At 40.1% G+C, this 27,999-nt stretch overlaps 1 protein-coding gene across 1 annotated transcript in view; it reads left to right on the plus strand.

Annotated features, from left to right (window-relative positions):
• Positions 1–23,916, plus strand: part of SCGN (secretagogin, EF-hand calcium binding protein) — a 38,984-nt gene extending 15,068 nt beyond the window's left edge. Inside the window, exons 7-11 of the mRNA XM_004432060.3 lie at positions 5,966–6,021; positions 13,554–13,599; positions 13,851–13,910; positions 15,423–15,491; positions 23,788–23,916. Coding sequence (XP_004432117.1) covers positions 5,966–6,021; positions 13,554–13,599; positions 13,851–13,910; positions 15,423–15,491; positions 23,788–23,916 — 360 coding nt within the window. The remainder of the gene's footprint in view (positions 1–5,965; positions 6,022–13,553; positions 13,600–13,850; positions 13,911–15,422; positions 15,492–23,787) is intronic.
• The last annotated feature ends 4,083 nt before the right edge of the window (positions 23,917–27,999 follow it).

Consider the following 27,999-nt stretch of genomic DNA (forward strand, 5'->3'; position numbering starts at 1 on the left):
TTTATATGTGGGATGCCTGCCTGATGAATCAACTGGGAGTCAAAGGCTACACAGACGTTATTTGTTTATGGATCTTGTATTCTACTAGCCTGTGACTCAAAGGACAGGGCAGCATCTTATCACACAGGGCCTGGCACACAGTAGGCCACTTAATGCAAATTGTCTGAAATGAGTTTTCAGTTGTTACCTAACAGCCAGCTAAGAATAAACCATGACAATGAAAGTAAAGTTTGCCTTTGAGACCCTTGCACCTCTCTTGTCTGTGTTCCTTGTGACCCTCCACCTCCATTATGGCTCTTGCTCCCTCTTAGGGTGCCTGGTAGATTGCATATAGCACATTTCAGCATTTTGCACAGACCCAAGTTTCCTCAGCAGTGCTTTGTGTTTTGAAATTCTTTGGTTCCTTTTTTTTTTTAAACCAGACCCTCCAGGGCAGAGCCAGAAATGGGGCCTAGAGAGGCTGAGCTTGACCCTTTATGGCTCTCACTGGGGTCCTTCACCACAGAGAGAGTCAGCCAGAGGGGTCCCCACCAGGCAGTGGGTGTGAGCTGTGCAGAGCCCAGGGGGCAGAGATAGACAAGGAAACTGGAGCCTAAGCTGATGATGAGGGGCAGGAGGAGCAGGAAACCCAGGACCCAGGCCTGGAGTGAGGGCTAGAGCCAGAGGCAGCTGAGGAGACAGAGCAGAGCAAATCCAGAAAGGACAATCAGGGCAGAGCAAGCCTAGGACAAGTCCCTGTGGTTTGGAATTCACATCATTACGTTCCTTTTATTAGGCTGAGTCTGAGGTGCTTTTTCTGCGCCAAGAGGTAGGGTCTCAAAGTGACCTAGAACATCCCCTCCCTCACCAAAACACTCATTCTCCTAATGCTTTTCTCTCAGTTTAAATTATGATCTGGTAAACTAGTTCACATAAATATGTGAGTTCATTCATTCAACTAACATTTAGGGAGAGCCTACCAAGGAAGATATGGTCCCTGACCTTATGGAGGCTCCCAATTGGGGAAAATATGGTAAATGGGGGGAAGAGAGCAAAAATTCACTCTGGTCCCTCCCTTTCATCCCCTCTGTGCATATCACTGCCATAGACCAGTAAGTAGGAGCTGAGTTCAATTTTGCCTTCAGTCCTTACATACAGCAATCTCATCTCAAGATCCAATTGAAGAAATTTTTGAAGTTTTCCTGATTTTTCAAAAATAAGATGGATTATAATGAAGCAGCAACTCTAGAGCTTCAGCAGAGTCAGGACAAGAAAAGGTAGGTGGATAGAGTTCAAGTTAAATTGTTTTAAGATGTCTTCTCAACTGAGTACACATGGTATTTCATTTTCATTGAAACACAGTCAGCATTTATTCTAGTATTGAGTATTTTAATCATAATAACTGATTGTGCACTCTGTGCTGAGCCCTGTGCAAAGCATTTCTCAAACATTTCATTTGATTCTCACAACAAGCTTATGAAATAAATATTTTTAATCCCCATTTTATAAATGAAAAAACTGAGGATTACAGACTTTAACAGGTCAAATATGGTAAGGGTGGAGTAGAAATTCAGACCCAAATCTATCTCCAAAGCCTATATTTTCAACCATAATACTCATGTCTGAAAGTCTAAATGTTACCTTATTAAAAAGGAAACTTTCAAAAGAGAGAGCATAAAGCTCTACTGAGAGATGAAGAAGAGATGACAATCCTCAGGAAGCAAGTGAAGAGCAAGGTGAGGACAATGCCAGGTTAGGAGATTAGGATTCTCTTAATATTTTTAAAGATAATACAGGAGCTCTGACAGCCACACAGAATTGATTACCTAGAAAAACTGATTTTTCTCCTCATGAAGTCCCTATATAATCCTAAGAACTGACAGCTTATTAAACACCAAATAAGAAACAAATAGATGAAGGACAAGGAAAACAAGAAGGGGGTTTCCACAAAATTGTTCTCGAGAAGAGAGGAACATTCATTAAACTCAGGAAGGGAGGAGGTGAAGAAGAGTGAATTGTGGCTGCATAAAGCCCCAGGGATCCCCTCATTCAAACAACCCATCATGAGGGATAGGAACAGGCCTGGGGGAGACACACAGACTGTTGAGAAAGTCAGTACTTGGCTGAAGAGAGAGGGTGCACATCACTCATCAGCCCAGCAGCCTCAGTTGCCCACAGCTCTTCTCTTCACAGCCTTCAGGTTTAAATGTAGGAATCTTCAAGCTGGCGGCTCTTACAATGGAATGCCCTGAGCTGAAGAAAATCTGTCAATATGCAATTTTTGATGGCTTTGCGCTTAGATCCAGAAGCTTAGAGTCCTGTAAAGTAGCTGAGGGGAATCAGAGTGGTCTTACCCAACTTTTGAGTATCTAGGTTGAGAACCATCCATTGACTTACACTGTCCTGTTATTCTGTGTCGGTTTCATCGCTAAAACCTTGTGGCTCTTCTGCTCATGTGTGCTGCAGTTAAGCACTCATTTTTGTCCCAAATTGCCCCATGAAGATAGGTCCATGATCAATCAGACTCCAAGTGGCACCTCACTGGTTCTTTATGCACTGAGGTGATAGGTAAGTGTTGAGGAATCTGGTGAAAGGGTTTCCACCCAAAGATCTGAGTTTGACCACAAGACTAGATGAGTTTAATAAGATTTTGGCCAATCTATTTCTTTTTCTTCCTTAAATTATAGAGGCAACTTATACTTTTCCAATGAATAGATTTGGGAACTGGACTATAGTGTGTGTGTGTTTATTTAAGACTTTTTATATTTCCCTAGAGACCTTCTAGGACTTGAGCTCTAACTAAGTGATACACCAAGTGTGAAATTCCCTTACTGCTGCTTTAATGGCTTTTTATTGAGGAACGGACATAGTCATAGCAACATCGCATTAAAGATTTGGTTCCGAGGTTTAGCATCAAATGCTTTACTTAAGAGATGTAACCTACTAAATGAATTCAAATTGACCCAAATAAGGATTGGCACATTTGGAAGCTGTCTGAAGCATGAACAATGAATGAGTCAAGGCAGCAGATTCAATCGGAAAAGAAAAGTTGAGGTCTGCAGACCTTGTCTTATTCTAACTCCTAATTAATGTTCTGGACAAGGAAGGAAATAGCTTGTTAACAAAATCCAACTGTGACATCTAATTGAGAGGTGCTACCAACACCCAGCAGGGGGAAAGATTAGCTATCTGAATAGAATATTATTAGATAATATTTAGCTTTTTAAAATGTAAGCTAATAGATATGGGAGATATTAAGTTCATGTACCTAATTAGAGTGTGGAACTTGAACTATTGTAAAACAACAAATTAAAATCTGAGGCTATGGCAGACAAGGAGACTTATATGAGGTTAAGCTTGTCCTCACCCTTTACCCTGGTCCTGGGTCTCATCCGTCAGGCCTGGATTAAAGTATCCAGGTTCCTAACCGCTTCCTTCTCTAGGTCTAGGTGTTCACCTCTCTGATCTAGGCCAACTTGAGCCCATGTCTGGATTGTGTGGAGATCTCTTCTTTTCTATGTCTACCCTCACTCTACTGGAGATCTCAACTAGTCCTATGGTTTTCAACACCAGCTAAAGATGACAATCCCCAATATATATCTCTGAGTCAGGCCACTTCTCTGAGCTTCTTGGATATACTTGGATGTATATCTGCACTTGGATGCCCCATATGCCTCTCAAACTTAGCATGTCCAAAATTAAATGAAATAACATATAAAGTATTAGTCACTCTACAAATGGTCACAATTATATTTTAAAAAATTAAGAAGCCATTATGTCCAAAACAAATATGCCAAACATTCAAAATTCACCAAAGGTTATATTTTTGAAGACAGACATGTTTATAATCAACCTTCTCAGTCACTGAGACCATGAACTATTAGCAGCCTACTCTTCCCTCTCATTTATATACTGGTCATTTTCAGAGGCTTCTTCTTTTTCATAATCAAATTTTGGGAGGGAAAAACCCTGGTAAATTCATATAATTGGATTAGTGACCAGCTATTAATTTACTGTTTCAAAATGGCTTTTGGTGGAAGATACTCTTGTGCGGGTTGCAGTGAACTTGCATAAGATGCTGTGTTGTGGTGTGTGGGTGTTACCTAACTGGGTGTTCTGAATACCACTGTTTAGTAGCCAAACAGCATCCCTTGAGAAGATGCTGACCATCAGCTACTCAGCGGAGAAGTGCAAGGGCAGATGCCACCGAGATCCCTGGACCCCCAAGAACCCAGTTCTCCCATCAGCCACACTGGAACCTGCTCTGAAGGACTCTGTTTGCTGACTTTACCAGGAAAAGGGCTCAGCATCACTCTTATTCCCTTTCAACCACTTTGACAAGTCATGAAGTCACTGTTTAACTTTCAACCAAGATGCGATCTAGGGCCTCATTTAGTCAGTGGTTATCAAATCGTAGGGTTCCAAGAAACCCTTGGGTTCAGAGGCAATACTTCAGGAGTCAGAGGGAGCCTAGAGGATTAGGCTCCAGCCCATTCCCACCCGCTACTGGTGTAGCTCCATTTCTTTGTTTTATATATTCAAGCACCACACAAAATTTCATTTGAAAGTAGGGTTCTTCTGATAAGGAAGGTTTTAAATCATGGACATAATATAGCTGAAAAAGCTGCACCCAAAGGGATAATATGACTTACCTAATGCCAAACAATGTCTGATTTCTGGTCTAGTGCAATAGGCATGTCCCAAGCTTCCTTCATTATGCATATTTCTTATAGTCACAGAGGTCCTAGTAAACTTGAATAGCAGATACAAGGGAATGTGTGTATTATTCACCCACGTGTACACACACAGGGGTGGGAAAATTAAGCAAGTAATTTTTTTTTCTGATTCTGATTCTTAAGTGAACCCCATAGCCCATTTGCTAATGGGTAGAAGAATAATTTACCACGCTGATGTTCAGTTCTTCCCCAAGATAATTTTCAGCGAGGGCTTTTTTCCCCTTTGATTAAGGTTGCACAGCAATGGAGATGGGTCTTTCAAATGGAGTTACTACTTGCTTAAAGCTCAAGATAATCTAGCTCTCTATTAAGACAGAACCTCTTATCATGAATCAGAATAATTTAAATAGCCTCTTTGAGTAATGCTAAGTATCTCTAAAAAGGAAAAGCTTAGCCTCTTAGATTTCTCAGTCATCTTCATTCAACCAAAACTCTTCTACAAAAATGACATCAAGGTGGGTAAGGACAGGAAAGTGGCCTATAGGACCTCATGGTGGAGGGGAGGAGTCGAGGTCCTTGGGCACAATGCTCTGACTGGTCTCCAGGGTGATGCCTCTTGACCACTCAGTTGCTGCTACCTTATTGGTATTCATGGTTGAGGTCTGTGATGAACTCAGAATCCATACTCTTAGCTTTTGCCAGTCCATCAGGAAGTATAGACTAATCCAGCAGCCATCCTTTAACTCTTGCTTGAAGCAGACCACAAATTCTCTGCTACATCCTCCTTCCAGTTTGCTGGCTCAGTGATCCACCCCTACCCTCTGTTCCAGCATCATCACATGCTGTCACAGCTAGCCCCATGGGAGGTTCATTGGCCACTGACTCAGCATCCAAACCCTTGGGTGCTCAGAGTGTCCTGGGAAAGCTAACCCACAGCAACTCTCTCCGCTCGGTGTTGTCCTTCCTGAACTAATGCTCTTCTCCCTCTGAGATCCCCTTTCCAGCAGAGTTAGGTCACTCTTTCTGCCTACTTTACTCTTCTATCTCTATCTTTCCTTCTTTTTCTTCCTACAATTCTCTGAGGCCTAGAGAGGACTGGCTTTCCCCTATGATATCTACTTTACTACTTTTGCCTTCACGGAAAGATGATATTTCTTCTATCCTCCAGAGGGAGTAGTCTATGAGTCATCCTTAGCCTATTTAGACAGACGTGTAACCAGAAGGGCAAAAGAGAAATGTGCTTTAATAACTTTCAAAATGAATTCCTGTTACAAGTATTTCTTACAATCATTTCTCTTTCTGCATTTCAGATGAAGATCTTTGACAAAAATAAAGATGGCCGGTTGGATCTTAATGACTTGGCCAGGTAAGCAGCCTGGAAATGGTGTCATAGATTCAGAAACACCTTCCTAGGGGTTTGATGACAGCACACACTTCTTTTTGAAAGGCAGAGATCCAGTCTCACCTGAAAGCCTGAAGGATAGGCATATCTTAGAGATAAACTGCAGTGCTTTTGAATCTTTTGAGGTAACAGATCACTTTGTGAAGATAATGAAAGCTCTTCCCCCCAAAATGTGCAGTGCACAAAACTTTCATAAAATTTTATAGATGGGTCATGGGCCAGCCTTGCCCTCAACGTCCAGACATTCATACACTCACACAAGGACCCTATGACAGAAAAAGTCCCAAATCCCATTGACTGGCTCTGAGAATGCTAAGCAGTTAGTCCAGGACAGAGGACAACTGAGCCTGACTCCTGCTGCCCTCTCTGGTCTTTTGAGTGTTGGTGTATCCTCCATGGGGCACCAAGCACCCAAAGGCTAGAAGTGGAGGAGAAGATGACAGCAGAAGTGGCCCAGGATCCGCAAAAATGCTGTCTGTGAGTCTGGTGTTATGACACATGATGGGCATGTCAGCATGTTTTATCAAGGCTAGCTGACCCCCAAACAACCTTTGCTTGTCCATATAAAGAAAAAAGAGATTTTGAACAGATGGACAGAGTTGAAATCATTGGATCCAGAATGCAGGGATATAACCCTTATGGGGGAGCAGCTATAATACTAGCCACCTCAGGATCAGGCTGGGTGGCAATTGTAGACTGGACAGTGATAGAAAGGGGACAGTTACAGGCTGAAGGGCAGAAGCAGGTATAGCTGGGAGTCAGGAAGCCCAAGGACTGAGGATGAATTTTCAATAACAGGGAGTTAACTTGGCAATGTCACAAGCAGATGTTAAGTTTTGTCTTTTAGCAGATATTAACCTGAGTTCAGAATCACCAAATCCTGTACCAGCCACCTCCTCTCTTGACAGCTACCTCTGCCAGTTCTTGAAGGCGATCTGCAAAAGGGGACACACCATGAAGAATCTCTCCTCATTAGTGACCAGGACATTGACTCCAACACTCTACATAGTCTCCTATTCTAGGCCTCATAGGAACTGTGAGGCAGCCTGTGTGTTGTCCTTGGCTATTTTCTCCAGGGTCTTTATCCTAATTTTGGCCATTTTGATAGAGAAGAGGCACTGAGAGACCAGCCAGACTAGAGGGGGACAAGAGTGTTTCTCCCAAAGGCTTAGGACAGAAGGGATCTCAGCCCTGCAGTCTTGCCTCCATCCTCTGGGTCCCACTCACAGTTGTCACAGTTGGTTTAGCCAATCAAGACAAGTGTTCCTCTCAAGTGGAGGTGAGTTCTAGCTACTCAGAGAGCTGTGTGAGAGAGCCATTCTTAACAAGAAGACCCGAAGCACCTAAAAGATTTACTCAAAAGATGGCAATCTGGATGAAAAGAAGAGTTTTTAATCTCATTGCTGCACCCACACACCTGGTACCCTGACTCAGTTTTGTACTCCTCAGAGGTATTGAGAGTCAAGGAGTGTTGAGCGCCCTCTGGAGGCTGGAGTGTGCCACTATCAGTAAGTTGCTTTCTACTGTATCAGTCCCAACACTCTGTTTACTCCTGAAATAAAACCCATAGACAATATAACCTACCTATATACATAATTAGTAAATTACATACATCTTGAAAAAAATTCCTTGGATTTTTATGTAAATAGGAATTCAATTCTAAGCTGAAATAATCATAAGCAGGGTTTTTACATACATGAATGATCCACTGGACATTTGGAAAGTCAGATAAGACATGGGATTATTCTTTGTTCTGTGGAAATTTGCATGCAATGCAGGACATCTAGCATCTCTGGCCCCCATCTACAAAATGCCAGTCATATCCCCTCTATCACTGTGATAACCAAAAAGCCCCTCTGCAGATATCCAAACACTCCCTACTGTGGTCCTACCTATATGCCTTAATCGCTGGAATAACTTCTCAAGCAGTGGAGTGTTATATACATGGGAGGATTCAGTGAAGAGTTGTGGACTAAAGAAGGAGTTCAAGTAGCACTGAACAGAGATGCAAAGCAGCAAAACAGTTACTACATTATTTCAAAACCAATTTGATATGGAATATGAAAATGACGACTGGAGAGCCAGCCCTGACGGCCTAGTGGTTAAAGTTCCGTGTGCTCTGCTTCTGCAGCCCGGGTTCAGAAGCACACCACTTGTCTGTCAGTAGCCATGCTGTGGCAGCAGCTCACACAGAAGAACTAGAAGGACCTACAACTAGAATATACAACTATGTACTGCGGCTTTGGAGAGGAAAAAAAATAGGGAAAGGAAGATTGGCAACAGATTAGTTAGCTTAGGGTGAATCTTTCCCAGACAAAAAAAAAAAGAAAAAAATTACAAAACAAAAGGCAACTGGAGTAGGCAGAATAAAGATATCCATGTCCTAATTCCCAGAACCAGTGAATATTTTATTTACATGGCAAAGATGAATCAAGGTTGCAGATAGAATGAAGGTTGCTAATTAACAGACCTTAACATAAAGAGATTATTCTGGATAGGTCCAGGTAGGTCCAATGTAATAAGAAGGGTCCTTTAAATGTAGAAGAAGGAGGCAGAAGATCAGAGTCACAAAGAGATCTGAAGATGTGACATTGCTGGCTTTGAAGTGGAGGAAGGGGCCATGAGCCAAAGAAAGCAGGCAAGGAAAAGGCAAGGAAACTGATTCTCTCCTAGAGCCTCCAGAAGGAATGCAGCCCTATCAACACCTTGATGTTAGCCCAGTGAGATCCATTTCAGATTTCTAACTTCCAGTACTGTAAGATATTAATTTATGTTATTTTAAGCCACTAAGTATGTGGTAATTTGTTACAGCAGCAATAGGACACTAACACAATGACAAAAAGGTCTTAAAACATTTATAATGGGAATCTTCTTTCTCTGCTCCTGGCTGTGAAACGCAGCCCTATTACTCCACATACAAGCACCTGTCAAGTACACGTCCTCTGACTGGCAATGTGGTTAGACTGCTTGGTGCCAACAACTAGATAAGGACAGTATCCCAGGATGTTCTACCCTCTACTTGGCCCAGATTAATTCTCTCTACCCTGGGCATCCAGAAGAGCAAAATTTTCCAAATTGTTGTATGATACTTTTTTCTACCTTTCTCTCTGTCTATCCATGATTATGGATAAAACATGAACCCAATGATTTGGTCTTTTGAAACTGACTGTATTCCACTGAAGTACAATTATAATTATACAGAAAAGAGGAATACATTTGCTTTCCAAAACAAAAACAAGATCAAATTTTTTAAGTATAATTTATATACCAAAAATTTACCCATTTAAAGTGTACAATTCAGTATATTTTAGTATATTCATAAGGTTGTTCAACCATTACCACTACTTAATTCCAGAACATTTTCATTGTTCCAGAAAGATACCCCATACCCATTAGGAATCACTCTCTCCTCTCCTCTCTTGCCAGCCCCCGGCAACCACTAATCATCTACTTTCTGTTTCTATAGATTTGCCTATTCTGGGCATTTCATATACCTGGAATAGTATACTATGTGGCCTTTTGTGTCTGCTTATTTCACTTAGCACAATGTTTTCAAGGTTTATCCATGTTTTATTATGTATCTATACTTCATTCCTTTTTATAGCTGAACAATATTTCATTTATGTAGATATTACATTTTGTTAATCCATTCATCAGTTGATGATCACTTGGGTTGTTTTTACTTTTTAGCTATTACAAATAATGCTGCTATGGACATCTCCATACGTGTTTTTGTGAGAACATATATATTCGATTCTCTTGGTATTATATACTTAGAAGAGGAATTTTTGTTTCATATGGTAATTCTACGCTTAATTTTCTGAGGACCTGCTAAACTCTTTTCCAAAGTAGCTGCATCATTTTACGTTCCCACTAACGTCTGAGAACTTCAATGTCTCTACATCCTAACCAGCACTTATTATTGTTGGCATCATTTTGATTTTACACATCCTAGAAGGCATGTGCCTCACTGTGGTTTTGATTGGCATTTCCCTAATAACTAATAGTTTTGAGCATATTTTCATGTGCTTATTGGGCATTTGTATATCTTTTTTGAAGAAATGTCTATTCCGATCCTTTGCCTATTTTAAAATTAGGTTAATTGCCCTTTTATTGTTATCTAGCATTTTTATATATGCTAGATATTAGACCCTCATCAGATATATGATTAACAAACATTTTCCTCCCATTTTGTAGGTAGCCGTTTTCCCCCCATTTTGTAGGTAGTCTTTTTACTTTTTTGATTGTGTCCTTTGAAGCACAAAACTTTTTGATTTTGATGAACTTCATTTTATCTCATTTTGTTTTGGTTGCTTGTGTTTTAGGTGTCACATTTAGGAAACCACTGCCAAAATCGAAGCTAACGAAGATTTACCCTTACATTTCCTTCTAAGAGTTTTATAGTTTCAGTTTTTATTTTTAGGTCTTTGATACATTTTGTGTTTATTTTTATATATGGTGTGAGGTAGGAGTCAAATTTCATTCCTCTGTATGTGAACATCCACTTGTCCCAACACCATTTCTTGAAAAGACTATTCTTTCTCCATTAAATGCTCTTGGCACCCTTGTTGAAAATCAATTGACCATAAATGTATGGGTTTATCTCTAGACTGGCAATTCTATTCCATTAATCTACATATCTATCCTTATGACAGTACCACATCATAACTTGTACAATCTACCTTGTCTTAATTACTGTAGCTTTGCAGTAAGTCTTTAAATCAGGAATGATTTCAATAATTTGTTCTTCTTTTTCAATACAGTTATAGCTATTCTGAGTTCCTTGCATTTCCACATGAATTTTAGGATCAGCTTATCAATTTCTGCAAAAAAGGCAACTGGGATTTTGATAGGGATTCTATTGAATCTATAGATCAATCTGAGAAGTACTGACATCTTAACAATATTGAGTTTTCTATTCTATTCGATATTTATGAACACGGGATGTCTTTGAATTTATGTAGGTCTTCTTTGATTTCTTTCAACATTGTTTTGTAGTTTTCAGTCTACAAGTCTTACATCTCTTTTGTCATATTTATTCCTAGGTATTTTATTCTTTTTGATGCTATTGTAAATGAAATGGTATTCTTAATTTCTTTTTTGAATTGGTCATTCTAATGTATAGAAATACAATTGAATTTTTCATATTGATCTTGTATCCTGCAACCTTGTTGGATTCATTTATTAGCTCTAATAGTATTTTTTTAATATTTCTTTTATTTTTTATTGTGAAATTTTTGTTGTACATTATTGTTTGTCAGTCACCATATAAGTGCATCCGTCCACCCTTTGTGTCCACCCCCCATCCCCCCAGCCCCTCGTAACCACCAAGCAGTTCTATCTGTCCATGTGTTGGTTTATCTTCCACATATGAGTGAAATCACGCACTGTTTGTCTTTCTCTCTCTGGCTTATTTCACTGAACATAATACCCTCCAGGTCCATCCATGTTGTTGTAAATGGGATGATTTTGTCTTTTTTTATGGCTGTAGCTCTAATAGTTTTTTGATGTATTCCTCAGGTTTTATTTTCTTTTTTAATTGAAATATAATTGACATAACATTATATTAGTTTCAGGTGAACAACATAGTGATTCAATATACGTATATATTGTAATATTTTCTGTATACAAGATTATGTCACCTACAAATAGAGGTTGTTTTACTTCTTTCTTTCTGTTCTGCCAATCTCTGCTTTTAATGGAGTGTTTAATCCACATATATTTAATATAATTACTGAAGGTAGGATTTATGTCTGCCATTTTGCTCTTTCTCCTCTCCATGTCTTATGTCTTTCTGTTCCTCTATTCTTCCATTACTACCTCCTTTATGTTAAATAGATATTGTCCAGTGTACTATTTTAATTCCTTTCTTATTTCTTTTACGTATTTTTTAAGTTATTAATTTAGTGGTTGACTGAGGGATTACAATGAACACCTTAGCTTATAACAATCTAATTTGGATTAATGCCAACTTAATTTCAATATTATACCAAAACTTTGCTTCTACAGTTATAATCCCTCCTCTCTCCTTTGTGCTGTTATTGTTACACAAATTACATCAACACAGATTTTTAATTATTGCTTTGTGCAATTGTTTTTTTAAGTCAGCAGAAAAAGCTACAGATAAAAGACACATTTATATTGTCTTTCATATTTACATATGTAGCTACCTCTACCAGTGTTCTTTATTTCTTCATGTGGATTCAAGCTACTGTCTAGTGTCTTTTCAATTCAGCCTGAAGAACTACCTTAGTTATCTTTATAGGTCACATTTGCTGTTATTAGTAAATTTTTTTTTAGTGACTTTTCTGAACCAATTCTGTGAAGTCTGTATCTTTGTCATGTGTGCACACTAAAGTCTCTGCTTGGTTAGCTTAATAGTTAGTTAGTGATTGAACAGAGATTTTCTTAAATGCCTGGAATCAATAAGTCTCCCAGGATTTGCTGAGGGGCTTTCTGTACGTGTTGGGGCATACCTTCAACGTTCAACCAGGCAGTTTGCAACTCTGCCTTAGCCTTCAGTTCCTGCTTGCACTGATCATGAAGATAAGCCAGAGGTGAAAGCTTAGAGCCTTCTCAGGTCTTTCCTGAGCATGCACACAGCCCTGGACATGGATGTAGCCCTATGCATGTGTGTGGCTTTCTAGATTCCCAGAAATACGCTGGCACTTATAAAAGCCCCTATCGACATCTTATTCCCCAGCTTTTCCTTTTAAGCTTTTTGGTTAGCTTATTATTTACCCGAACTCTTATCTACCACTTTGGTCAGCTGTGATCTTAAACAGTTGGCTCTAGCTGTTTTTGACAAATGGTTTTTCCACTGGGTGAGTTCAAAATCAGGTCAAATAAAGACATCCTTGCAAGTGGAGTCTTCTAGGGAACCAGCAAAGAGGTCAAATACGGGCCTTTCTCTGGGAATTTTGAGAGCTTTGAGGGAGCTTTGAAAGAGCTCCTATGCTGTTCTGCTTTACAGTAGCTGTTAGGCTACTGGTTTTCCCTGGGATTGTGGGCTCTTGGTTTTCAAGGATAACATGGGGATGGGGAGGGTGGACTGATGGAGCAAGTTAAAATGCCATGAAGTCCACTATTCTTACCAAGATTTAGTCATTTTCCAAAATATACACTGCCCAGACTTCTGTAAGCCTTTGGTTAATTTCCAGAGTTCTGAAAAACATTATTTTGACCATTTTTTGGCCAATTTTCTTATTGCTTTCATAGAGGAGAGCATTTTCATAAGCTCTTACTGTGTTATTTTCCACCAGGATGAATTTTTTGAAGTCTCTCTATGGTGACTACTAATCCCTATGAAAGTCTTTCCCAATTAATTTCTCAATTTGTTTTTATAATGTATAAATTTCTATTTTTCAAGCACTTATCCTATTCTGCAGAATAATTTGGAAATTGCCTGCCCTTTTCTCACACCAGATTTATGAATTGGCTTGTAATCAAGCTGACAGATCATCATGTGGATTAGTTTTTTTTTTTTTTCCACTTAGGATTCTGGCTCTTCAGGAAAATTTCCTTCTTCAATTTAAAATGGATGTAAGTAGTGACATTTCTCTGATGGGTTTATGTCATTCATGTTTCTCTATAAATTTGAGAGGGAGGGAAGAAAAAAAGGCACCTACTTGTCTGGCCTTTAACTTATCTAGAGACTGACAAGGCTCAGTGTTGGAATCAAGGGATTAAGAGTCATTGACTCAAAATTTATAAAAGTTGTCTAAGGCCCTGGAAGAATTGTACAACTAAAGTTTCACACTGATAGACTGACATACTGTTTTCTCCATACACAGGCTTGTTCTGCTGAAGAAAGAAAGAGGGACTTTGAGAAAATCTTTGCTCACTACGATGTTGTAAGTGTGCCTCTTTGTCGTGTTGGTTATCTTTAGGTAGGAAGCTTGTTAAGCCTCTATGTGGGATCATCCTACCCAAAGATCCTAAACTTATATGGTGAATAGCAATCCCACATGTGTGTTGCTAGGTCAAAGTACTCTCAATTTCTCTATGTAACTTTGAGAACTAAGTAAAAATGGAAAAAGCAGTATTTATGGTTGAGAAGAGAATAAAATCACAGTGGTTTTTTTTTTGCTTCTTGGATCAAAACTAAGAGAAAGTTTCTCCTTCTTGGTCTCTAACTATAATAGTATGCTCAAAAAACAAAAGCAAACAATCAAATAAAAAAATGCATCCAACCTAAATAGGGGCATGGTGAGACCTATTTGGTATAAAAACTACTTCTCTTGTAGGACTAATTATTTGGTCCTTCTTTAGAGGATAAAAAACAATAATTCTAAAGAACAAAGTATGGCAAAGAGATTGAATTTCTTGAGGACAAGGTAAGATAATGTAAGAAGGAAGAAAAACAAGGAGAAAGTTTGGAAAGGTCATAAGCATCCTGAAACTAACCAGACTGGATATCTGTGTGTCATATGCCGAGCAGAAAAAACAATCACTTGGAAGAGGCAGCATAGCAAAGTGTTTAACTGTGTGGCCTTTGTGACCAATTACCCGGGTTTGAATCATGGTTTATTAGACATGTGACCTTGCGCAAATTCCTTAACCTCTCTGTACCTTGTTTTCTTTATCTGTAAAATTGGGGTGGTGAGGATAATAGTAATACCTACCTCCTCGGGTTGTTACGAGAATTAAATGAACTCATGTTTGTAAAGCTCTTAAAGACTTCCTGGCATGTAGCAAGTACTATATTAGTGTTTGGCAAATACACTAAGGGAATGGATTTTTAAAATGATGTGTTAAAGTTTCAGGATTAAGAAACCTTCAAGAGAATGGATGGGTTGTCGTAACTAGAACTTCAGAGAAGGAGCTAAGATATTTTAATATGTCTTGCATTTTATAGGCATTCTTATAAAATGGGTAGAAAAAAGGTTTTATGTATAGACCATATAATAATTCTAATATGCTCACTTAATCTAGTCTCTCTTAATTTAAAATATATATTTTAATAATCATCAAGTCATCGCTAAGTCATAAAGGAAAATCAAAAAATGTCAACCTATCCTTCAAAGGGTCGATATGATGTGCAATTAATACTTGTTTGAACCGAAACCTGGTATTTGGGAAGCAAATAAAGTCGGTATACGTTAAGTTAATGCAATTTGTAGGAGCCAAGGAACGCAAAACTACTGCTTCCCATTTGACAACATGGGGGGAGTTATTTACAATGAATTCGTTTAATTTATGTGGAACATCCACATCCTGCACAGAGAATGTAAGTTGGAACAAGTCATTTCTGAACCTGTTTGCAGTCACAAAAGAATGCTGATTTGGTTTATTTGCCTAATTTATTCTTTAGACTTTTGACTTAAGAAAATGATATTTGGTTGATTGAATCTTTTATCTTTCAGAGTAAAACTGGAGCCCTAGAAGGCCCAGAAGTGGATGGGTTTGTCAAAGACATGATGGAGCTTGTCCAGGTGACTTCACGAGGCTGTATATATTATTTCCATCATGGATCGGGGCTGCCATTTTGATTGATTCCATCGTTTACTTTTGGGAATCAGTAGGGCTGAGGATTAACACTGGAGAGAAAATCTAGGGATGTAGTCTACTTACCAAACTTTGAACTTCTGTGAACCCAATACATGTCCCTTTCTCTCTTAAGAGCATTTGTAGTTTCAGTTAACTGAAGCCCCCATAGGAGCTTCTTGTTACCAGCATTTAAAAGTCGTCTATGTTACCAAAGAAACACAGTGCCACTGTGTACCTTCCTGCTTTATTTTTTGATTACGGAAAGCCCTTCTCCCCTGGACTTGCTTGTTAGAGTAACTAAAATTTTTAATTTAATTTCATGTAATAAATCCCATATATGGGATACTAATTTTATTTACCAAGGGGCTGCTTTCACACCTAGCCTAAGATGGCTATTTTATCTATCAAAGCATTGCTGTGGTTGGGACTGATGCAATTTAGATTATATCTACATCACAGAACAGTTTTATGTAGGGTAAACAATGTTTAAAAAAGCAATCTCCTTCGAGATCCTGATGAACTGTATCGACTGGCTGCATGATCCAGTTAAACAATACTTTCCAATTCCTCTCTAGGAGTTTTTCTCTGCAACTGTGTAGACATTGAATTTAGTAATCTCATGTCCTTAGGGACTTTTTGAGGTTTGTACAGGACATGATGATTGTGTCCTGATTGGCCCAGATGGCAAGAAATCAGAGTAGTAATTATTAACTGTTTTTGGAGTCCCAGACCTTGATGAAAATCTGATTAAAACCAAGGAGTTTTGCAGCAGAAAAATGCCCAGATATCGATTTTTGCATGAATCTCCAGGAATTTCACATACGCAAATGAGCAGGCGTGGATGAGATTTTTTTCTGATGTCTAATCAGCATGACATGTCTAATCAGACAGCAAAGAGTCTTTGACTCTTAACTCTTGTTATTCCCATCCCAACTGGTCCCTTGCCTCTTCTTTGTCCCCTTCACATGTTGCTCCTGTTGGAGATTTCACAAACATCTTCACAGTCAGAATAGCTGATGGGTTTTGATGCGGTATTGCCTTTTACATTGATTGCTAAGGGAAATCCCGTTTTCCTCACTACCTATTTAATGCCAGAATGACTTCTGTAATAGAAAGTGAGCAGTTATCTATATAGGACATTAAAGCTGCACAGCAGAAGGCCTTGTCAAATTGAGTTTTAATTTGCTTTAGATAGAATAAATGGGATGGTGAGCCTGCTTTTCAGAGCTGCGTGGCTGCTTCTGTGCAGTGGAGCTGGGGCTGTTGATTGCTTGAGTGCAAAGCCCGGGGCTTCAGATCCGTACAGACCCTTTCAATTGCCTTTCACTGTCGCTGAGTTTGGCACTGGCTTCTAAATGTTAATGGGAGATGATGGAAGTAAAACCTAAATCAGCAACAGAGTAGAGAAGACATTTTTCCAGAGAAAATTAAAGAGAAGGGAAAAATTCTACACCATCCAAAAACATGAGTTGGGAGGAGGAGTCTGCCTCATTCTTTGACAGATTCACACACCTCCCTGGGAAACCAGAGGATCCCCCCCACTTTTGTCCTTGCCCCTCTATTTCTGTGGGGCTGCTGGGGCAAAAAAAGGCACCTCTTGATATAAGGACCAGACAATTTGAGAAGCTGGTTCTAAGGACTGAGTCAGACTGTGGCCAGTAATACAAAAATAGTTTATAGGGGGCTGATTTGTTGAGTTAAAAAGTAGGTACACAGTAGCTAATTATTAGTGTTCTCCTGTAAAGCCAAATAATTGCAGGTGCATACCTTCACTGGATCTTTCCTAGTCTTCCAGTTTGTTTAAGAAAATAGTCACCAGGGCCGGCCCTGTGGCTTGGTGGTTAAGTGCGCGCGCTGCAATGCTGGTGGCCCGGGTTCGGATCCCAGGTGCGCATCGAGGCACCACTTCTCCGTCCATCCTGAGGCCGAGTCCCACATACAGCAACTAGAAGAATGTTCAGCTATGACGTACAACTATCTACTGGGGCTTTGGGGGGGAAAAATAAAATAAATAAAATCTTTAAAAAAAAAAAAAAAAAAAAAAAGAAAATAGTCACCATATAATTTGAAGGATGTATTCAAGAGATGACCATTGGGTGAATTTGACATCTCTTGGCTTCACAAACTAGAGTCATTTCCTGTGACTTTTTTCTTTATTTTTATTTCATAAAAAAGGGGCATGGGACAAGTAAACAAATCAATATCTGGAATTTACTTTAAAAGCAACTATGAGAGCATACCATGGGATCAGCAGGGAGCTGGTCCAGTTTCTAAGCATACAAGCAAACTATTTTTGTATTACTGGCCACAGTCTGACTCAGTCCTTAGAACCAGCTTCTCAAATTGTCTGGTCCTTATATCAAGAGGTGCCTTTTTTTGCCCCAGCAGCCCCACAGAAATAGAGGGGCAAGGACAAAAGTGGGGGGGATCCTCTGGTTTCCCAGGGAGGTGTGTGAATCTGTCAAAGAATGAGGCAGACTCCTCCTCCCAACTCATCAGGATAGCTGATGTGTGCAATAATAACCCTGAAGTAAGCTTATTTTATAGCCATTTAATTCTTGTACAACCATGTATGTTGCAATATAATTGTTAATTGTTACTACAATTTGTATTAACAAGATTATTTGGTTACCAGAATATCCCTTTCCCTAACCTTTGGAAAATGGTACCCAAGGCTGTCCTCTGTCAGATTGATGAGGTGGCAAGTCCCTGAGGGAGCAGACACAATAATTTCTGCACAAGACTTTTTAAGAGCCTGTAGCTCACTCAGCACAGCAAGAAAATCAACATAAGAATCTACAGCCTCAATTAGAAAGTGGAAAGGCAAGACATTCAAGATTCCCAGTACCCACCGAGAAGAAGTAGAAATGTGAACAATAATGTTGGAAGCCAAATAAATGGGATGCTGTAGATGACCATGATGTATACCTGGAGATGATGAGAGTTCCTGCCCACAGATCTCCCCCAAATTCTTTCTTTTCCCTGCTAGATACCCCATCTGCTTCTCTCTGTTGTTGACAAGAAGCTGGTTGGCAAGAGGGGACAACACTTAACCTAAAGGATTGAATCTAATATATGCCCCTTGAAAGAGCCACAAGCTCTTAGCACAAATTTTATTTCTTTTCATTTTTTAAATTTTAAAAATGACACATACATCATAGAGAAATTTGAAAGTAGAAAAAAACCCCAGAAGCATAATCTCTACACTCAAATAGACCTACTGTTAACTGACTTCATTTCTGTGTATATTTCGCATATAGTTCAGATTATACCGGACAAACATTTTCCAATAACAGTCATCGTTTTAGTGACTATATATTTCACCTGTAGTTAGATCATAATTTACCTAAACATTCCCTATTGCTAGTAATTTATATTGTTTCCCATGTTCGTGAATCACAATAATATTGTAATGAGTATCTTTGTGCATAAACCTTTCTCTGTTTTTGGCCTTGTCCCAGGAATAGAATTACTGAGTCAAGGGGTTTGCACACTTTAAAATGCCTGGCACCCATTGTCAAATTTTAGCAAACTTTTGAAGAAAGAGCAGTGTGTGCGTCCCTATTTCCTTCTTCAATGTCGTTTCCACTAACCCCACCTGTGCTCCCCTCACTACCCAGAAAGCCGATGACTTCATTTTGACCCAGGCTTGTCTATCAAGGAAGAAAGCAGTCTAGTGTCTATACTTTTTCTCACTATGATGTTAATGACTCAATATGCTGCCATCCTTTGGATGATAAATAACTTTTAAGAAAAGACGATGGATGATAAGGAGAAGGCAATGTAATACAAAAGAGTGAATATCTAACAAAAGAATGCTGGGCACTGTGGGAACCGGTGATGTTTTTCCTGAAGCTCCTCACATTATAGTACATTCACCTGTGTACGCCACTCTCTAGTAGACTTCCCAATATCTGATCAGGCATTTCTATTTGCCTAGCAAAATCATCCTGAAAGAACACCAACATAATCCCTCATTTTTATTGTAAAATATGCAATGGCAGGTGATAATTAGAAGAAAATTGGGATAGAACTGGCTCTGGATGTGGCATTTACTATCATTATTTCTTCCAAATAAGCAGAGGCTTGCTGGCAGAGACCTGGCCAACATCTTAAGCAATAATGTCTTGACCTCTGCCTGTCACCTTGGTGTTTTCAGACACCAGTGTGGCCAATAAATAGCAAAGTGGAGATAGAGAACACGTAGTAATTTTGCACAGCTAGAGAAAGAGGTTCAGGTTAATTAAATATTGTGATTGACAGAGAGTTATTATAAGTGGATTACAATAATCCACCACCATCAAAACTATAATTCCATTCCTCTAGTGGTCAGAAGGTGGTTCAGGGCCTCGGAGTCGCGATGATGACTCCAGGATGGAGATTTGGTGAGTGCTTGTAAAGAGAGGGCTGGGACACTAGCTTTCATTATTTTAAGAGAAATGAAATGTACAGAAAAGTGAGGGCACGTGACAAAAGACTACCTTTGGAGACAGAGTCACTCACTAATTCCACAGATATAATTGAGCACTTACCATAGGCAAGCACTGGGGAGACAGATCCAGCCCCAGAGGTCCCCCTATTTCCAAGATTCAAGGGAGGCAGATAAGCATTTTTCAGCCAATTATCCCAGATCCACTCTCACACTTTCGCATGCGATGGATGAGAAAAAAATGCACTTTTACAAGAAAGGCTATGATACAGTGTAGTGATGCTCTGGGGCCTGCCTGCCTGAGTTTGTATCCTGGTTCTGACATGTACCAGCTGTGTGACAGTGGGCAGGTTAATTGACCTCTCTGTGTTTTAGTTTCCTCATTTGTAAATTAAAGGTGATAGTAGATACACCCTCATCTTAGATTAGAATTAATATGTGTAGAGGTCTTAGATTGGGAACCTGCGTGCACTTATATTGATGACTTGTTATTAAAACTGAGGCCCTCTACCCACACATCTATGGACAGCTAATCTTTGACAAAGGAACCAAGAACATACAATGGGGAAAAGAAAGTCTCTTCAACAAATGGTGTTGGGAAAACTGGATAGCCATATGCAAAAAAATGAAAGTAGACCCTTACCTTACACCATACACAAAAATTAACTCCAAATGGATTAAAGACTTGAATGTAAGACCTGAAACTATGAAACTTCTAGAAGAAAACATAAGCAGTATGCTCTTCGACATCGATCTTAACAACATATTTTCAAGCACCATGTCTGACCGGGCAAGAGAAACAATAGAAAAAATAAACAAATGGGACTACATCAAACTAAAAAGCTTCTGCACAGCAAAGGAAATCATCAACAAAACGAAAAGACAGCCTAAAAATTGGGAGAAGATATTTGCAAATCATACATCTGATAAGGGCTTAATCTCCAAAATATATAAAGAACGCATGCACCTCAACAACAAAAAAACTACCAACCCAATTAAAAAATGGGCAAAAGACCTGAACAGACATTTCTCCAAAGAAGATATACAGATGGCCAACAGACACATGAAAAGATGTTCAAAATCATTAACTATCAGGGAAATGCAAATCAAAACTACAATGAGATATCACCTCACGCCCGTCAGAATGCCTATAATTAACAAGACAGGAAACAACATGTGTTGGAGAGGATGTGGAGAGAAGGGAACTCTCATACACTGCTGGTGGGAGTGCAAACTGGTGCAGCCACTATGGAAAACAGTATGGAGATTCCTCAAAAAATCAAGGATAGAACTATCATATGATCCAGCTATTCCACTGCTGGGTATTTATCCAAAGAACTTGAAAACACCGATGCGTAAAGATACATGCACCCCCGTGTTCATTGCAGCGTTATTCACAACAGTCAAGACTTGGAAGCAACCTAAGTGCCCATCAAGGGACGAATGGATAAAGAAGATGTGGTATATATACACAATGGAATACTACTCAGCCATACGAAACGATGAAATCCAGCCATTTGTGACAACATGGATGGACATTGAGGGTATTATGCAAAACGAAATAAGTCAGAGGGAGAAGGTCAAATACCGTATGATTTCCTTCATTAAGTAGTAGATAATAACAACAATAAACAAACACACAGAGACAGAGATTGGATCGGTGGTTACCAGAGGGGAAGGGGGGAGGGAGGAGGGTGAAAGGGATAATTCGGCACATGTGTGTGGTGATGGGTTGTAATTAGTATTTGGGTGGTGAACATGATGTAATCTATGCAGAAATAGAAGTATAATGATGTACACCTGAAATTTATACAATGTTATAAACCAATGTTATTGCAATAAACAAAAAATGAAAAACAACAACAACAACAAAAACCAAACTGAGGCCCTCAGTAGTTTCAGGGGATTTGTCTTCTGTGATTCAAGCACTTTTGAGCAGTGGTATTCAGTTCTCCTGATTCCTAGTGAGTTGTTGAGCATTAAAAACATAACTCAAAAGGTCTGAATAAACTTCCCTTATACACACCCACATTCATACTCACCCTCCTACACACACATTCACACACCAAAAATATTTCCACCACTTGAAGGAAATTATTCTTTTAGCAGTTAACAAATTAGGAAAAAAAGCTTAGAATAGCTTGAATGAGGTAAATACACTGAGAAATTAATTTATGCTAATGTGTAAATGACTACCACTTGAGTCTTTTCTAAGAGTGGGAATCTGCTAGGAGGATCTTGGAGCAGGGTGCCACTAATTGGAGAAAAAATGTAGCAAAAGTGGTTGAGGATGCTGAAAACCAAGCATCCCCACTTTGTAACTGTATAACAAATGAGCTTCTAATACAGAACCACAGAGTGTGGCCTGCTGTTTTCAGGATCTCTAGGCCATATTTCCTTGGGACACACCTATACCTGCTTGGCAGCGAAACCCAGGGGGCTGTCCTATGTGTGCCCCAACAAAGAGAACCTATTGTCAATGTGTTACCTCTCAGCCTCTTACTCCAATCCTTCAGGGACCCTCGACAGAGGAGTGAATTTGGCCAAGCTTAGCTTCTGGCCCCACATGCTTTCACCTCCTGCTGTCTCCCGGAACCCTGCCCCACTTCGGTGTTTATTCTTCATGCTCTGCCACTGGGCTCCCAGCTCCTGTTGTTCTCTCTCCTTCTCTCTGGTAAATCCTGCTATCAGGGATAGATTTGGTGTCAGTCACTTACATGTGGGACAGTGCAAATTAACTTATTTTAATATGGTTGTTTAGCTGAAGAATGAAACATTTTGTTTCCTCTTGAAGGTTTTTTAGAGATTTCTTTGGAAGTGGGGAAACCTTGGGGTGGGGTTGGGTGATGGGGAGCGCTTCTCAGCCTCCTAAAATCAAACCCTGCAGACAGCTGCCTCCTCGGCTCACTCATAACTGTAGTCCAGTAATCAAGGGGTTTGGAAATCTGATTTGTTGGGTTCCTTTCTCTCTGGATATTGACTTTTTAATTTACATTCATCACCATTCATACAGCTTCATTAGGACAGCCCTTTCTCCATGAGAACAGTGTGAACTGGGGAAACGAGCCCTTAATTGGAGACAGAAGATTGGAATCAAAAATGCTGTCTCAACTTTCTAGCTTGGCAAGATGTTTCAGCTCTCTCTGAGCCTGTTTTCTACTTTGTAAATGAGCGGTAATCATTTAGCTCCCAATGTTATTGTGAGGATTAAATGAAGTAACCTATGGAGAATCACTTAGTTCAAGCATTGCTCACTTTTGCAGCCCTCTGAGTTTAAAAATATTTTCCTAGCTGACATGTATCACAATTCCTTCCTAGCCTCTAAAATATCTCCTGGAATAAATACTATGTCCCTAGCTCAGCAATGTAATGTTTTAGTTTTCATTCATTTTAACTCTTTTAAAAATGAGAGGCACAAAAACCTCCCACGGGAAGATAATAAAATGTGTCTTCTCTCATCAGTGTAGCAAGACAGAATTCGTGCTGACAATCTTTGCTCTAAGGCAAAATATCTTTATTACGGTTGCTAAAAAAGGAAAGCTTTCTGTAAGAACTACAGAGAAGAACTTCTCTGTTCTTTGGCCTGAAGAGCCATGCTGAGAAATAAACCTGCTGGCAGAAAACTTATTCTTGGCAGCATTTGGCGGGATGAGGAGATAGAATCACTCCCCCATGGCCTGTCTTCACGGAGGCTTTCTCAGAAGGCAGGATGTCCCCTAAGCTTAGTGAGCATGGGGCAGAGAGGGGGGTGGCATTAAAGAGTGGGACTGCCATTGGCTCGCCTACTGACATGTTATTTTTCTTGTACTCAGCCCAGCATCAGCGGGGTGGACCTTGATAAGTTCCGGGAGATTCTTCTGCGTCACTGCGATGTGAACAAGGATGGAAAAATTCAGAAGTCTGAGCTGGCTTTGTGTCTTGGGCTGAAAATCAACCCATAATCCCCAGACTGCTTTCCCTTTTTGCTTTTAGGGTGTTTCTGTGTTCCTGCTGGTAAAATTGTATCTGTGCTTTGCTGTTGGGGACACAGTGGGCAAACTTTCTAACAAATGGTATGGGCAAGGGGAGGGACCCTAGGGTCTCCATTCTAATGGCATGGTGTCTTCCCACCTCACTGAAAGCCCCCCATACAGTGTCTGTGTTATTTTCCCCTTGACCCTGGGCTCTCCTGTCCCCCCAAAGACTCATGCTGGATCTGCTCTGCTTGTCGTCCCCCAGTCACCAGGGAGGCTGGGGCAGCTGAGTCCCACCCATCTGTGCTATTCTCGTGGGCTTTCTGCTGAGCGGCATCTGTCACAGTCCTGTGACTTCTACAAATAGATTTTGACCTGGAAATAAACCTGCACCTGGAAACAAAATGCGCTGGTAGTTGTTTTTGTGTTAAGATCTTTGAAATGTTCTACCTGATGGTTTGACCGACAAACTACTCTAACTTGGGATGGGGGGAGGGGAGGAGAAGGAGAAGGGCGAGATCCTAACGGAATCCACAACACCAGTCCTTCGGTAGTTCTCAAATGCCCTGGTGAGTTCGCATGAAAGTAGGCGTTGCCAATAATCACTTTTCATTCATTGCACAGAGAAGACCAGAACACTTGTCCTGGGCTGAGTTTTGATCTTAAGTGCTCTGTGAGCTCACATGGCCAAGCAGGTAGGAATGCAGAAGAAACTTGGAGAAAATGTTTCCCAGGTAACCCAACATCTGCTCCCCACTCCATTCCTTCCCCTTCCAACAGTTTCTTCTAGTGAATCTGGGACCACTGAGGTCTTCTCCTATGCCCCTGAATATCATGGGCCCCTTGGCAGGCGGCAGGCTGCTGGCTCCCCTGCGGACCCTCTTGCCTTCACTCCTGGAACTCTGACACGAACCCCATGAGAGGGGGGGCTGCTTTCTCCTGGGCTGGGAGCAGAGAGATTGATGTGGGGCAGGCCCCACTTTACTGTCCTGACACTTTATTCTCCATAACATCCCTGACTTATACCAGACTGTGCAGGAATTTCAGCTTAATGAAGTGTTATAGGTAATCGAGAAAAACTACAGTGCAGCACGGTATATTTAGAGCTGTTCATAATCCAAGGAGTTCCACCATTCACAGAGGTTCCCCTCACTGGCACACCCTGGTCCTGATCTGATTTCCTTCTCCTCAGGTGTTCTTTACCTCAAACACACAGATAACTAATATCAATAACTACCATTTATTAAGTGCTTTCTATGTGCCAAGTACTTCTAGGTGCTTTCCATACCTATGTAATTTAATCCTCATCAAAATCTTATGAGGTAGGTACTCTCATGGTGCCCATCTTACAGATGGAGAAACTGAGGCAGATAGAAATTAAGCAACACGTCTGTGCTTGTACATCTCAGAATTGGGGCATCAGGGAGATAATTATGGCCAATCTTTATGCACCTTTCAGGAAACCTTGGCCCCTTCCCACAGGTTTGGTTTCAATGTGGGATCCACAGCCATATCCAGCAGGACATTTCTCCAGGTCTGGGTCATTCAGGCTGGGGTAACACTTGAGGAGAGCTCAAAGAGAGCCCAGGACGCAGCATGCGGGAAGACAGGCATGCAAACTTCGTCTCCTCATTGTCCAAATATTGAGCTAACCGTGTACACACACACCTTTCAAAGGACATTCATTCTTTCTCAGAGTTGAGACCGTCTAAACCCACAAGAAGGAAAAAAAATTCTCTATTTCTAGGACATCACATTGTTCTGCAGAGTGTTAATTCCTCTTCTTAATCTCCTGTTTTCGTTTTTTAATGATAACAGAAGTCCTTTATTTTAATGTAGTTGGATTTATTTTATATTTATTTATTGTGATGCTTTTTATGTTTGATTTGAGAAATCTTGCTCTATATGTCACAAATGCATTCTCTTCTAGTACTATTTTTTAAAACTTTTTAAAAATTGTAGTAAAATATACATATAAAATTTGCCATTTTAACCATTTCTAAGTGTACCATTCAGTGGTATTAATTACATTCACAATCTTGTGCAACCATCAACACTATCTATGTCCAAAACTTTTTCATCATCTCATATAGAAACTCTGGACTCATTAAGCCATAACTCTCCATTTCCCCTCCCCCTAATCCCTGGTAACCTCTAATCTACTTTCTGTCTCTATGAATTTGCCTAGTCCTATAAGTTGAATCATATAATATTTGTCCTTTTGTGTCTGGCTTATTTGACTTAGCATAACGTTTTCATGATTCATCCATGTTGTAGCATGTACCAGAACTTCATCTCTTTTTATGGATGAATAGTATTCCTTTATATGGATATTCCACATTTAGTTTATCCATTCATCTGTTGCTGGACACTTGTTTTGTTTCCACCTTTTGGTTATTGTGATTAATGGTGCAATAAACATTGCCACACAAGTATCTGAGTCCTTGTTTTCAATTCTTTTGTGTATATACCTAGGAGTGGAACTGCTGGGTCATGTGGTAATTCTATGTTTATCTTTTTTTTGCTGAGGAAGATTTGCCCTGAGCTAACAACTGTTGCCAATCTTCCTCTACTTTGTATGTGGGTTGCTGCCACAGCATGGCTAATGAGTAGTGTAGGTCCACATCCTGGATCCAAATTTGTGAACCTGGGCCCCACAAGTTCAAGATCATGCCCAACTTAACCACTAGTCAGGGCCGGCCCCTACGTTTATCTTTTTGAGGAACTGCCAAACTGGCTTCCACACAGCTGCGCCATTTTACATTTCCACTAGCAATGTACAAGGGTTCTAATTTTAATCTTTTGTTTCTAAATAGAGCCCTTTCTGGAACTTCCTAAAAGCTGATCTATATCCACTTAATGCATGACTCTTCCTGTAGCTATATGAAGAGGACTTTTGCGGTTATTGCTCCAGCAATGGCTATAGAAATTCTTAGCCAAGAGTTCTCATTCTCCTCAGTGTCTATCTGGAGAAAGATCACCTAATCTCTCTATACATCAATTTCCTCATCTGTAAAACAAGAATGTTGACTTCCAGTGAAAACGATGCTGTGTTTTCTGGCTTTGAGCACATCTCTCCCCAGGCCACCACTCCCAATGCATAGCAGTGTCACCATGAGTAATAAAAAGAATTCTAAAAATGCTCGCATATACGATAATCCTCTTTCTGTAAGATAATGCAGAACCTGAGGTCTTGCAGGGTTCCCAAGCCTGAGGCAAGAGGGTCAGCAGGAGGCATTAAGAGGGGTTGGGAGGCAAGAGTCCGTCTCACTAGTTGATACCAGGGGCTGGGGATGGACTTCCCAGCCCATTAAAAGAGGCTGAAAGAGCCCCAAGGTGCTGCGGGGCCTAAGGCTTATGAGTGGCTCATATCTAGGGAGCTTGGAGGAAGTAAACCCAACTTTATAGCCTGGACCTGTCCCAAGTCACCCATTGCTCCATCATGCAAGCTCTAATATTCCCAATATTTCCAGAGAAAAGGAGTCACAGGCCACCAGTGCAAGATGTTGATCCTGAGCTACTGTCCTGAGAGGCCAGTCTGATGCAACCGGAGAAGGGGAAGTTAGAATTTAGAGAGAGAGAGAGAGAGAGACTCTTATTCACATAAGCCTGAAAACTTTAGTTCCAAAACTCATGAGGAAAACTAACGCCAAAAGAGATTGTTATAAAATTATTATGGACTGAATGTTTGTGTCCCCCCAAATTCATATAGGAAAACCCTACTCCCCGCAATGTGATGGTATTTGGAGGTGGAATCTTTGGGAGGTAATTAGGCTCAGATGAGATATTTAGGGTTAAAATAGGATTAGTGACCTTATAAAAGTCATGAGAGAACTTGCTTCCTCTCTTTCTCTCTCTGCCGTGTGATGGTACAATAAGAAGTTGGCAGTCTGCAAACCAGAAGAGGGCCTTCACCAGAACCTGACCATGCTGGCACCCCAATCTCAGACTTCCAGTCTCCAGAACTGTGAGAAATAAATTTCTGTTGTTTATAAGCCAGTCCACAGGATTTTTGTTATAGCAGGCTGAATGGACTAAGACAAAAATCAATACTCAGGGAATAAAATGATG

This window comes from Ceratotherium simum, chromosome 13, assembly GCF_057802395.1.
Source record: "Ceratotherium simum simum isolate JZ-2026a chromosome 13, ASM5780239v1, whole genome shotgun sequence".
Taxonomy (NCBI): Eukaryota; Metazoa; Chordata; class Mammalia; order Perissodactyla; family Rhinocerotidae; genus Ceratotherium; species Ceratotherium simum.